The sequence below is a fragment of the Schistocerca piceifrons genome, chromosome 8 (genome assembly GCF_021461385.2).
Source record: "Schistocerca piceifrons isolate TAMUIC-IGC-003096 chromosome 8, iqSchPice1.1, whole genome shotgun sequence".
NCBI lineage: Eukaryota > Metazoa > Arthropoda > Insecta > Orthoptera > Acrididae > Schistocerca > Schistocerca piceifrons.
The window spans coordinates 265,317,284-265,331,876 of record NC_060145.1 but is presented as its reverse complement, the minus strand read 5'-3'; the positions used below and the strand labels follow the sequence as shown (position 1 = coordinate 265,331,876).

Below are 14,593 nucleotides of genomic sequence, written 5' to 3'. Positions count from 1 at the left end.
CAATTGCCGTTTTCTGACGTGATGCGGATCATTGCATAAATCTTCATAATTTTAGTGAATTAAAGTTTCTCAGAAAACCTCAGTCAGTTCTCTCAAGAATTTGAGAGTTGCCTTGAACTGCTTTTGGGTATAGATATTTAAGTTCTGAACTTCACATACCATAAATAGAAAATATTACAAAAATTCAGGTGTCCAAAGGTCTCCTTGTCAGGCACATTAAGACAGTATCTCTCTACAGTTGCAGTTTTGTAACATTTAAACTATCTAATATGACGGAGTAAACTGAGCTTTTATCCTTTTCTCTTTTTTATCAGTTCGCTGCTGTGAAGTTAACTTGCAAGTCTTAAACATGATAAACTGGAAGGAAATAATTTTGCTTTCCCTAAGGCAGAGTGCTAGTGAAAATTATTAATGAAACTTACATTGTTAAAAATTCATATTTTTACTTACATTAGTCATTAATATAAGGTTATTCTTGCCACATGATATGAGATGGTATAGTTCAGTTGTGTGTTTTGCTTGCCGAAAGAAAACTTTAAAATGGAGCACTGGGTTTTGTATTAGGCAATTCATATACATTCTCATTATGTCGTAAGTTTTCATGCCTCCTCTATATTCTGTACAGCTCCTCCAGTCGAGCTTCCACCCTCCTATGCCAAGACAAGTTTCTCTTTTTCTGCTCAAACTCGTGCATCTAGAGTCCTTGAAGGGGCCATTGTCTTTTATTTTGCATTCTCTTAAAACAGTTTTCTGTCAACATTAAATAGACCTCATTTGTTTAAATGTGCTGGGCAAATTGCTGCATACCAAGAATACAATTCATTGCTGTTAAATACTTTCAAAAATGTATTTTAAAATAATAAATGAAAAAAAACTAAGTATTTACTAGCTGCCTTGTGGCAGTTATTGGATTTACTGAAATGTTTATTAAATTTTTTTCTGATTAGATTGTAACTAGTGATCCCCTCCTGGCTTTGCAAGTGTAATATTAGTACCTATGGCCAGATGACTCGTCACTACATATTATAAATATATTTAACTATTTCTGCCTGTATGTGAGGGGCTGATCTCAGGAAGTCCTGTATGGTTTTTGATATGGTTTTCAGTAATAGACAGATTCATGAACAAACTTTGTATATATAATTAAAAGATCATATGGCCATTGATACTTAATGCTACTCATGTAAAGTTGGGGCAGGTCACTAGTAAATTATATACACAAACCTTCCTTGTAAATCAGTCTGCCCGTTAGTGAAAACTGTATCAAAATCCCTACAGTCGTTACCGACATTGGCCTCTTCATACAGACAAAAATGTGGGGGGGGGGGGGGAAGACTTAAATTTGTAATATGTGATTATGTTGACAGTCAGTATAGAACTTGACATTCATAGTGTACACCTAGAGTTGTAGCTTCCACTTACTCCATCGGTCCCAGTGTGTAAAAATTTCTTAAATTGTGAAGTTAACGTTGATATAATTTTGTAGATTATTTTTATATTTTGATTTACCCCCCAACCTTTACACTCATGGTCTTTCGAATTAGACTGACCAACCTAATAGTGTATCCAATGAGAATAATCAATTTTTGAAAATGCAGTATGGTGAAATGTTCCCTGTTAAATGCCAGAGAGCTTTCCAAACAATTTTTTCAGTAACTTTCCTGTGTTTATTTTTATTTGCCTTTATATGTGTTGCAATCCTCTGGCAGACTGACCATGAAGCTATTTCATAGCTGTAGCCTCAGTCAACCAGTGCATGTTCTTCTCCACTATCTTAAATGTCATTTCAGAAAAGCAGCTTCTATGAAATGACGTCGATTTCTTGTAAAACGTATATACTGTCTCTTAGTCAAAATTTGGAACACACCCATTTAGATTGTTTGCAGACTTTTATACAGACAGTGCTTGTCTCTGCAAATCCATCAAAATCCAGATGTGGACTTCATTTATCAAGACATCACTTTGATCTTTTAGGTTCTGTGGCCCATAGTGCATTTCCAAGCTGGGACAGCAGTGGTCTGAAGTAATTGCCCATCTAGCAGGTGCTGCAGTGCACAGAAAGACTGCCCTTGTTACCCTGTCTTGCAGATACACTGCATCCATCCAAACTCTGGCACATGCACAAACAAAACAAATTCTGTGCATAGTGTGTGGGTCGAAACTAACTACGTAGCTAATGAGAAAACACTTTCCAAGATCACGGCCATAATCAGTTGAATACAGACAGACATGGGGGTGACAAATTGCATCCACAAAGTTTATATTCTATCCAACAATGGATAGATAAAAAAAATCTGCTTGGCAAGTGGCAACACAAGAAAAAAACACACAAGATGTAGGGAACATAAGTGTTTCGAAATCTCTTAATTTTTCCTCTTTACTTGATGGGTAGATGCCCTCATCTATTCATGTTATATTTACAACTTAACAGTCCCACTTTCACCAAAATGATGGCAACATCTGGTGAGAGACTGAAAGCATTAGGGGTACCACTGTGATCTGTGATTCGTCAGCAGCTGTGAAATTTAAAATTTTCCCAGTGAATTAAATGTTTGAATAGATTTTGAGATTGCAGCCAATCGTTGCAAACTTCACTCCACGATATTTCTACTGGATGCCTGCCAGTCATCTTCATGGGAGCCATTGCAGACTGACACTTTCTATAGCGTGCTGAGGGGTATTGTCGCGCATTGCTTCAGTCACGGTGACAGAAGGACCACACCACCCCGGCTGCAGCGCCCCTTGCTGGTGGAACTGCAAAGATTAGATGTCTTCGGCACTGTGCTAGCCGCAATCATCGAAGTATTCTGGTGTGTTCGTCTGGAGCTAATCTAGGAGATGACAGGACTCCACACGTTATCCAGTTGGTAGCTGCTGTCACGTTTCAATGGATTTTTTTAAAGGGGAGTCCCAAAAAGATTTTCACAGTGGCCAAAACTGATGTTTTGTCATACTCCATTGAACATCTGTTGGCAATACAATGCTCTGCAGTTGTGTACGTACTAGGTTGCAGAAGTTGAGTGCAACATTTATGTTTTGTGCACCGTTCTTCCTCAGTGTATGTTGTTTGTCCCATGGTGTGGGATGGGTGATGGCTCACGAGAAAGGGAATGTCTCAGATCTCTCTCCCTCTCTCCCTCTCTCCCTCTCTCCCTCTCTCCCTCTCTCCCTCTCTCCCTCTCTCCCTCTCTCCCTCTCTCCCTCTCTCCCTCTCTCCCTCTCTCCCTCTCTCCCTCTCTCCCCTCTCTCCACTCTACTCCCTCTCTCCCTCTCTCCCTCTCTCCCTCTCTCCCTCTCTCCCTCTCTCCCTCTCTCCCTCTCCCCCTCTCTCCCTCTCTCCCTCTCTCCCTCTCTCCCTCTCTCCCTCTCTCCCTCTCTCCCTCTCTCCCTCTCTCCCTCTCTCCCCTCTCCTCTCCCTCTCTCCCTCTCTCCTCTCTCCCTCTCTCCCTCTCTCCCTCTCTCCCTCTCTCCCTCTCTCCCTCTCTCCCTCTCTCCCTCTCTCCCTCTCTCCCTCTCTCCCTCTCTCCCTCTCTCCCTCTCTCCCTCTCTCCCTCTCTCCCTCTCTCCCTCTCTCCCCTCTTCTCCCTCTCTCCCTCTCTCCCTCTCTCCCTCTCTCCCTCTCTCCCTCTCTCCCTCTCTCCCTCTCTCCCTCTCTCCCTCTCTCCCTCTCTCCCTCTCTTCCCTCTCTCGCCTCTCTCCCTCTCTCCCTCTCTCCCTCTCTCCCTCTCTCCCTCTCTCCCTCTCTCCCTCTCTCCCTCTCTCCCTCTCTCCCTCTCTCCCTCTCTCCCTCTCTCCCTCTCTCCCTCTCTCCCTCTCTCCCTCTCTCCCTCTCTCCCTCTCTCCTCTCTCCCTCTCTCCCTCTCTCCCCTCTCTCCCTCTCTCCCTCTCTCCCTCTCTCCCTCTCTCCCTCTCTCCCTCTCCTCTCCCTCTCTCTCCCTCTCTCTCTCCCCCTCTCTCCCCCTCTCCCCCCCTCTCCCCCCCTCTCCCCCCTCTCCCCCCCCTCTCCCCCCCTCTCCCCCCCCCTCTCCCCCCCCTCTCCCCCCCTCTCCCCCCCTCTCCCCCCTCCCCCCCCCTCTTCCCCGCTCTCCCCCCCCTCTCCCCCCCCCCTCTCTCCCTCTCTCCCCCTCTCTCCCTCTCTCCCCCTCTCCCCCCTCTCTCCCCCCTCTCTCCCTCTCTCCCCCTCTCTCTCCCTCTCTCCCTCTCTCTCCCCCCCCTCTCCCCCCCTCTCCCCCCCCCTCTCCCCCCCCTCTCCCCCCCTCTCCCCCCCTTTCCCCCCCTCTCCCCCCCCTCTCCCCCCCCTCTCCCCCCCCCCTCTCCCCCCCCCCTCTCCCCCCCCTCTCCCCCTCTCTCCCTCTCCCCCCTCTCCCCCCCTCTCCCCCCTCTCCCCCCTCTCCCCCCCTCTCCCCCCCCTCTCCCCCCTCTCCTCCCCCCTCTCTCCCCCCTCTCTCCTCCCCCCCTCTCTCCCCCCTCTCTCCCCCCCTCTCTCCCCCCCTCTCTCCCCCCCTCTCCCCCCCTCTCCCCCCCTCTCCCCCCCCTCTCCTCTCTCTCCCCCCCCTCTCTCTCCCCCCCTCTCTCTCCCCCCCTCTCTCTCCCCCCCCTCTCTCTCCCCCCCCCTCTCTCTCCCCCCCCCCTCTCTCTCCCCCCCCCTCTCTCTCCTCCCCCCCCCTCTCTCTCCCCCCCCCTCTCCCCTCTCTCCCCCCTCCCCCCCCTCTCCCCCCCTCTCCCCCCCCTCTCCCCCCTCCCCCCCTCTCCCCCCCTCTCCCCCCCTCTCCCCCCTCTCTCTCTCCCCCCCTCTCTCTCTCCCCCTACCCCCCTCTCTCTCCCAACCAAAACATTCAGGAATTGGAGACAGCCATCTTTCTCTGATTCCATAGTAAATTGAATGTTCTCATGGATGCAGTTCATATGATGTAAAAACTCCATTAACTTATCTTCTCTGCAGGGGCCACTCTGAAAATATCGTACATGTACCTCCAAAAAAACAGTTGATTTAAGAACTGCTGACTGAAGTGCTCCCTACTCAAATTCCCCCATAAAAAAGTTAGCCACCAGAGGAGACAAGAGGCTGCCCATGATGATGCCGTCAATCTGTTAATTTTTTGTTAAACATACAATAGGAAAGAGCATGCCTGAAACGGTTTACCAATTAGTACCAAGGAATCAGCAGGAGGCACCTATGTAGAAAGAGATCCCTGTATCAAAACTCGCTAAAAGATTTTAACTATATAGGTGGAGAGCCCAAGTTCTGCTGATAAAATCTGCTGAGTTCTGTATTTGATATTTGCCAACCAAAGGTCTCGGCAAGCAAGCACACGTTTGGCTAAATCATACGTGGAGGCATCAATATTACTCAGTATAGTCCATAAAGGAAGGTCATACAGACTTGGTAGCATGCTGTCATGTGGTCATAACCACTTAATCGTCTCTGGAGGAAACGAGGAAGAATTTAGGAGTGTATATGTCTTCTGTTGCACGTGTGCTGGAGGGTCATACATCTTCTCCAAATACAAACGAAAGTACCTTTATCGGCCTTCAGTACCACTATGTCCAGATGCTCTGAGATATTGTAGTGCAGCCCTTTCTTTAGAGATTATATTACTGTGATCTTGGAGATTTGCTCCAGACGAAGATGCGGGAATACTCCAATGATTGCAGCGAGCGGCAACGCCAAAGACAGCTTACCTTCGCAGTTCCACCAGCTAGGGCACTGCCAGCGTGTGGTATGGTCCTTCGGTCACTGTGACTCTAACACATGCATAGTAATACTCTCAATGCACTATATAAGGTGCAGCAGAGAACAGCTTCATCAGTCTTTGACGGCTCACTTGAAGATGACTGACAGATGTCCAGTCGAAATATTGTGGAGAGAAGTTCACAATGACCAGCTGCAATCCCGAAATCTCTCTGAAAATGATCAACAGTTCTCCTCGAGTCTTGGAGATTAGTCAAGTCCATTGCATGCACCTCTTGCTTGATGGTATCTCGCAATGCTGACCACATTCAGAAGTCAGATGGCCTTCATTATATTAAATATATAATTTTAGTAAGGTCAAGTTCTGTGTTTCTGAGGGCAAATGTTATTGTAAAAGTTTAGATATTAAAAATGGTGTACTTTTATTGTGCCCTCTGTTTGTATTCATTTAATCCATATGAGAACATAGTGCGAAGCAGATTTTCCATAATCTTCATGATGACCAAACACTGCGCAAAATTGAAGATTCATTGATCTCCGAGTCTTAGGACTTGTTGAGAATTTTGAATCAATGTCAAAAATCATATCTGAGACTGTACATCCAAATTTTATGTATGTCTTAATTACTACCTGTAAATTAATTTGTTTGTATTTCTCCTTTTCAGATGAAGGCAAGAAATTATGAGAAAGTAGAAAAGGTATGTGATCTTAGTGATAATGTTTTATTTCTGATATTGGTAAATAAAAATGCTGATTCATTTAAGACAAGTTATTTTTCATTTGGACTTCGTGTACAACACTTGGGAGGTGATGTTTTCTGGCAATTTTGGCTGACTAGATGGAAATCACAGAATTTTTGTATTAGAAACATGTATTTTTGTTTAAATTTCTTTGTGTGTGTCTAAACAAGACTCAGTGGAGCATTTTTGTTGGCAATTGCCTTTGAGCAAGTCCTTTTCACATTGGTGGGTCGATGCGTTACCTTGTTAGTTTCAAACAAAAGGAATTGGTAACAGAAATGTTTATCTTCTGCGAAAGTAACCTTGTAGTTGTTTATATTTTCCATTGTAAGTTGGGAGTAGGGAGGAAAGTATTGAAATCTTTAAACAGTTGTCTTTGTGAAACACAACAAAAACTGTGGTTCTCTCTAAGTATGTTGTCATAATAGTACAGGAGTTCACTGTGTCTTGAGTTCTATATGTAGTACCTGTTTCCATGAAAATGATTTATTTTCGTAGTAGTATGAAGCACGTGATGGGGAAAAAATGGAAATTGGTGAAGAGATTTTAATAAATTTATTGCATTCATCAAATGACTGTGGTCATATTGTGCGCAAATTGAGAGAACTTAGTGTATATCTTACACACCAAAACATTCTTCACAGGAGACTTGGTACCTTTGATTAATACAGTTTGCCAAGTGCCAGAAAGTGCCACTTTCTGAGTTAACAATGCCTAATTCCCTCCTCTCTGTTGAGTGGGTAATGAAGTTCTTGAGTGTATTGAAATTTTTTGATTGAACATTTAATGAACTGTGTTGATTGCTTCAGTAGGAAGCAGTGTATATTCAAGAACTTCTCTGAGTGAGTGAGAGTGTGATATAACATTTTCCCCTTAATAGAGATAGAATGTGATGAGTGGAAGAGCTCTAGTGTATTACTGAGATGGTTTTAGTATAATAACTTTTGGACATAGTTTTTGTCTCTTGATAAACTTTAGCAGAAATCCTGTCTGCTGCTACCCTCTCCTTTGTTACCTCAGAAATGTAACTGCAGTATAAAATTTATTTTCTGATTCACACACGGTCTATGTTTTTTTGATGTGTTTTTGTACCGTTATAGTGTGCGCATACTAGAAGCTGTCCAATCAAGTGTATAAAGATGGTATTTCGTATTGCATCACAAAACGAGAACTAATATTTTTGTAAGAGCTCTTTCATTTCATCAAATTCTGTTTCAATGTGTCTCTTTATTGCAAGGCTGTGTTAAAGGGTCATTTATTAATCGACCCATGAACATCATTTCATTCGCAGTCCCCCATATGGATCTTATGTAATATATAGAATTCAATAAAGACATTTTTTTTAACTCTTGGGACTGCACTTGGTTTCTGTTTAACAAGTAGTATTTGTAATTTCGTTGTGTAAAATACATTGTGTAAAATATTTACATCTCTCATTCTACTGCATAAAAATAAAATGCAAAGCAGTATGGTTTAACAGAAGTTTGATATATACTTCAGCTGTATTATAGATTATTTTTGGTTGTACTTTGTGTCTGTTTCGTGATTATTTCAACTGTCTAGTTTGTATGTCTTACAGAATACGAACATTTGTACCAAGTTATGTTCTAAAAATATCAGAAATTTCACTTTTGAAATCAGCCTATTTTTGCTGTGTGTGTGTTTCATTATATTGCTGCATCTACTTTACTCCTTATATCACCATTTTTATCAACTTAATGAACCAAAAAGCAGCAGTGTTAGGTAAATCTCATCAACTCTGTTACAGAAAACAGTATTGGTTTTAGGAAGCACTTTTTATTTTGTGGATTGCAGAAGAAGTGTGTGTGTGTGTAATTTAATTGTGGATGAAAGTTGGTGTATTCTTACTTTTGTTTAGTTTAATGCACTATCCGCCTTTTAGTGTTTCTGTGATTTGAGTTGTTTCATAATTTACCATTGACATTTTGTTGTTGATGGAAGTGATTTGTGTGGACAAACCTTGATTGAGGGTATCTGTTACCCAGTGACTGTTGACTTTTCTATAAAAAAAAAAAAAAAAAAAAAAAAAAAAAAAAAAAAAAAAAAAAAAAAAAAAAACAACAACAACATTAATTACCTATGTGTGAAAGCAGTAGCAAAAGCCCTGTTTCTTGAAAGTCATAAAAGGACTGATGGAAACACTAGAAAGTGATAATACTTTGTTTTACTTTACGGGCCGAAGAGGAGAGAGAAGAAAGTAAGTTCATTTAGAAATTAAGATATGGAAACAGACTAGTTATAACAGTAGATACTGCATTGAAACTTAAACTCATCATCACAATTTTCTGTCATGTGTTACAATGATCCAGTAGATTTGTCCATTTTCTTCACCTAGGTCCCAAGTCTTCTGTCCAGAATGCTGCTATAATTTTACTCGGCTGAGAAAGACCCCACAGAAAAACAATTTAAACAATTTGCTAATTATTTACTTTTAATTCTTTTTATAAATGCCTAGCAATTTCTCTTTGTACGTTTATTTATGTGTAATTTTTTATTTGATTTGGTTCAGATGCTTTTGCCTTTATCTGTTAAAACCAGTAAGTGTGAAAAACTGGCATATTGTCTGTCTGGGGACCAGCAATAAATTGATACCAAACGAAACAAAAATTCTCAGTATTTGACATGTTTCTGCAGGTGATGATGGGTTGTCAATTCATTCTTGCTCTCTAGGTAAATTTTTCTTTCCAGTCCAGTTAATTTCTTATAGATTGATACCTGTTGATAATTTCGTTTCTATTTGTGACTGTTTAAAGCAGCATCTGCAAGACATATTCCCTTATTTAAGTATCACAAAGCTTTATGATAAGTCAGTCAGCTTTTTCCGTGAATAATGTCAGCACAATATATACCAGGAATTATAAACTTAACACATTAATTTCGCATTTTCTTTTTATTTGTGTGTGGTAACTATGGTTTTGCTGAAACCTAATGTTCTACTTCTTATTATGTTTAGATGTAAATAGATTAAACAGCCTAATCTCATGTCAACAATAAGTTAATTTTTTTTTATTTGTACAGCTCCAATGCTTTTGGAGTTAGTGTTGATTGTGTGGGGGCACTCTCTTATGATTTAAAAATGCTCTAAACTTGTGTGCTCTTGCAATTGTTACTGAAAGTATTATGATGGTTGAACAGTTGTGGATGATGCTAAAAGGGTTACAGAACTTGACAATGTTGAGCTGAGTAGTCTCTTCTTGAGATGCTTAGTCAACCACTTTGCAGGGGGTAGTTGCTATAAAACAAGTACATTGACCTTTTTCTTTCATAAATTCTAAGATAATATTAGATTGATTCAGAAAACACTAATATGTGATTTGATGTATAGTATTTGTCTTAAAAATGGCTTGAGAAATGTTTTTGTAGGCAAACTAGTCCACATTTGGGATGAGTGGAAGGACATAGTTGTCAAAATCATTAATATAATTAGTAGTATTATTTGGTGGAAATGGGGGCAGACTCTTTGATAGTGTCTCACATGTATCAAAATGTACAGGTATTGACTTTTAATCTGAATTGAAGTATAAGGAGATGAGCTGTGTGTAGCATGGTTGTTTTAATTACTTTTTTACCATCGTAGCAGACACAGTAATTGGGATTGTAATGAGCTTATTTAACCATTTCGGTAATTTTCTTACTCATCAAATGATTCGCAATACATAATTAGTTTATTAAAAGGTTGTACCATAATTTTTCAAAGTGTTGTATTTGGCTTAAAGTACAATGTGGTCTTGTACCATGAGCCACAGCTTAAAAATAAGTGGACAAGTCATATAATATTAGACTTTATTGAACATTAACACTTGGCTAACAAACTGAAATCCAAATAAACACACTATTTTTTCTGGTTAACAAATTAGGCCTAAAACGTTCATGTTAATTAACATTTAAAAGAAACAAATTACTTTTATTGTTTTAAGCCTGTCTAGCTTTTCTATTTTTTAAACTTTATTGCCATATTGTAAATTTCTGTTACAAAGTACACTGGGCCATGATCATTTTCCTGACTCAAGATACTTTCCTCCCACTTCAATAAATGGTTACATAAGCTAAAATAAGTAAAGATAGTAAAATTAACATGATAGTTATCTACCATAATTACCAACCATTTATGTTTTAATTCTATTTGTGCATTTGTAGCTAGAACAACATTGAACTAAGAACAAAAACTTTCTTTTTGGGGAAAGAAACAATGTCTAGGACATTCAAGTAATTGTTTCTTGGTCCTGTAATAGCTGGCTACACGCATTTCAAAGTAGGAAATATGTGGTGTGGAAATTACTGAGAGTATAGACCAGAGATATAAGATCAGCTTGAAGTTCATGCTGGCTCAAGGTACAAGCCACTGCCCTACAGACTGGGAACTCTGAAGGTGATCAAAAAAATGATTCTGTTGTCTTGGAGGGGATAAACAAATTAAACAAGCTTCTATTTCTGAAGAGTCCAGGTGAATATTACCAAAACTTGCTCATGTAGAAAGTGTGTTTGAGGAATAATCTTTCTAAGAATTTTGGAAAGGAATCTCGAGGACAAAGTCTTGGACAGATTTTATGTTCTGTAATGTTAATTGATAAGCAGTTAATGGATGATAACATTGGAATAAGTGTTGTTGTTTCAAAGTTTAGAGGCCATTAAAAATGAAATTTAAATACACTGTACTTACATTTTTATTATTGAATTATTTCATCTCAATTTACCAGAGTTTAGTTTAAAACAGTTTCAGTGTAGGGTCCATAATGTTCGTATGTTCTCGGTATGTAGTAAATTGTGTTATTGTGGGCAAAATTTGTCAACACTTTGTACCATTAGTGCTTTTTGAACCTTTTACACATTTCTGTTTAATATCTCAAGTTACTGAACCTTGAGACATGCTTTATTTGGAACTTATTTGCATCAAAAACAAGAAAGTGTAAGGTAACAGTTCACGTTGTGGTTAGGAGTGGGTTTTTTAATTTTGCCCATTGGCTGAAAGTTTACAGAATATCTTAAATCATGAGACAGCTGTTAGAAATATGAAACAAAAAATTATTATGGGGAGAGAGTTGGTTTCGCTAATGAACTTCGAAACTCTTGTGTGTGTTTTTTTTTATCCCAAGAGAGATCACTTGTTCATGAGCCTTGCCAGGTGACTTCTACTTCATGTTCAAGGAATGCGAGCCAGTCCCGTTCAGTTTGTACCCATAAAGCAAATTATCAGTTACTGAATGCACGCAAAACAGTGAAGATACCATATTTGAAGACAGAAGCTTTGTACGGAAATTTCCAAGAAAATGTATTCTTATAAAAGGTAAAATGCAAATGCTTAAGTGTTAGCTATAAGCTTTTGTAATTTGTTGGCAGAAGTTGATTTGAAGGAACAGAAAAATATTGTAAACATATAAATAAAGAATATTTTCTGCTAAAGTAGTGGTGAAATATTGATAAATCTCGTATTGTCCTTCCATAAACAAGTGTTCATTTTGAATACTAGAGAAGTGATTCTGAAACATGTACCTAAAAATTGCTACATCATTTTACTTCTAAATTCAGTATGAGGAGAAAAAGTAGAGGTAATTGTGTAATACACATATGTCAGTACGACTAGTGATGTTGGTTGAGTGAGAGAATAATTTTTCTGCATCTTCCATACTTCATAAGTTGTGCAGTTGAATCCCAGTTCTCATTTGGTGTCTTTTAGCATTTTTAGAAATTTTTCTCACTTTAATTATAAAAATGACATTGTTATAGTTGTTCATTTTGTACACTACACTTCAATAAGGGAACAGTACTTCTTGAAACACGTATACATGAACATAGCTCTTAAAAGCAAACGACTGTAGTACAACATTTATGAGAAATTTCTTAATAAATTATAGCAGTATGGATCTGGATCATTGTGAAGTGTAATATAGAGCTCCATATTTGTGTGTGGCTGTCACAACTGTTGCTGATATACGGCTAACATCCTGATTTAAGTAATGATAATCTGGTGCTTGTTCCATGCTCGTGGGGAGCAGGCATTAATTACATTTGAAACAAAAAAGAAAGTAGATCAAAGGCAGAGAGCAGCAGCAAAATTTGGGGATATTTATTCCAGCTCTTTAGAAGAGGTTCATCCATTGCAAACCATTTGCTTTTACTCATGTTACACATATTACACATATTACACATATTTTGTGGCTGTAGTAAGTTCTTAAGAGAGAAACATGAGTATGGAGGCAAAATTGTATTGTTTTGAAAAATTTGAAACAGTGCAAACCATATTATGGAAACAGTAAGCTGTATCTATTTTTTTTCCGTAATTGTAATTCACTGCATTTTGTGACATTAACAGTAGAAAAATTGTAAATGTAATACACAGATATCAACACAAGATTTTTTAATGGTAAATTATCATATTCCGTATTTTCCAACTAAAGTTCTTGATGTATGTAGCAGCCTGTAATGAAGAATAAAGTTCAGTTGTGTTATGAAAAATGTTCTTCATTTATATGCTGTTTCAGTATTTCCTCAAAACTGCAAAAGTACTTCACTCTTCTTTGGAAACAGTTTCTCATTTCTTTTTCTTTTTGAAATGTCACTGGAGTATTTCAAGGAGGTAAAAGTTGCATGTATCATTTTTAAATCTGCATTAGTGTTTCACTGTTGCATACTACTTAAGCAGGTGTACTTGATGTAAATAGCTGGGATATTGATCAAACGACTGCGTGTTATAAATTAATATGCTTATACTTTCCAGTAGGCTTAGACCTAGTTTATGTGATCATTGTTAAAGCTTCAAAGCTCCATTAAAACACTGAAAGTTGCTACACAAAAGTTATAGGTATGTACTTTACAGTAATTTACTAAGTTTCCAGAACTTTTTAGTTGGGACATTAATTTTTCCACCCATAACACAGAATTTAAGTCTTTAGAAAAACAAAAAATGGCAACAAGCTTGTACGACTTTAGCTCTTCTAATATTTTGATGTTGGGCTAGCATGGAACAGTAATAACCCTTCAGCCGTTAATTACTTAGAATTACAATCAGATCTAAAAGTTATCTAGAATGCAATGTTTATAAGAAAAGGTCTTGCTCAGTTGAAACAGCTATGCAAATGCCATCACAACAGGTGATTTTGAATTCAGTAAGCTGTCTTTGTCTTAAAGTTAAAATATTTAAATACCTTAAGAAATGCAGGATCCAAGATGGATTGACCATTTCCAAGGAGCTTAATACAGTTAAATATTTGTGATCAATATTCCCTCCACATTTTGAATGCTGCAGCTGTCAGTGCAAAATAATTTCTTTAGCAGTTCTAATATTATACACGGAGATATGTAGAATGAGAGTAAGAGCCCTGAGTTGTGGATTAGATTTTTGTGTGTGGCTTGGAAATACAGGGTGTACATAAAGCCTGGGAACACTTTCAATTATTTATTGCACCAGAACCAAACATTGTACAGATATCATACATATGTCATTTTGAAGAAAATCCTGAAAGTTACCCCCCCCCCCCCCCCCCTCCCCATGTATACCATCAGAGCGTAGTTTGGTAATTTGCCGATAGTCAGCGTTAGTCATGAGCTGTTTCATGAAATGGCCTCCCTGATCACCAGATCTCACTCCGTGTGACTTTTTTCTGTGGGGACACATTAAAGATCTGGTGTACCACCTCTACCACGTGATGTAGCAGAGCTCTGGGAGAGAATACGGGAAGCGACTGCCACAGTCGATGATGCCATGCTGGGACGGGTGTGCAAAAAATTCGATTAACGTATTAATGTCTGTCGGGTCACTCATGGTTCGCATATCGAATGTTTGTACAAAAGTTTCAGAGTTTCTCTTCAAAATGCAATATGTATGACATCTGTACAATGTTTAGTGCTTGTGCAAGAAATAATTAAGTGTTCCTGGGCTTCATGTACATCCTGTATGTAGAGCTTAAAGAAATTATTTTGCTCAAAACAGCTGAAGCATTAAAAATGTATTTAATATAGTGGAAATAAATGTGTAACATTGCGAAGCCACCGGCAGAAGGTCTAAAGCCCAAAACATGTCTTGTCATAAATAAAAGAGTAATTAAATGGCTTCTTGTATTTCTTCAAGCAGTTTCCTCATTGCTCAAATAATGAAAAAAAGTTCAGATACAGGTTTTGAGGGACTATATTGTATATGTGTTAC

The 14,593-nt window shown here is 39.1% G+C and overlaps 1 protein-coding gene across 1 annotated transcript in view; it reads left to right on the top strand.

The window, feature by feature from the left end:
- LOC124711653 (protein suppressor of forked) overlaps positions 1-14,593 on the top strand; it is a 154,608-nt gene that overhangs the window by 57,334 nt on the left and 82,681 nt on the right. Inside the window, exon 3 of the mRNA XM_047241840.1 lies at positions 6,358-6,390. Within this exon, the coding sequence (XP_047097796.1) occupies positions 6,358-6,390 (33 nt within the window). The remainder of the gene's footprint in view (positions 1-6,357; positions 6,391-14,593) is intronic.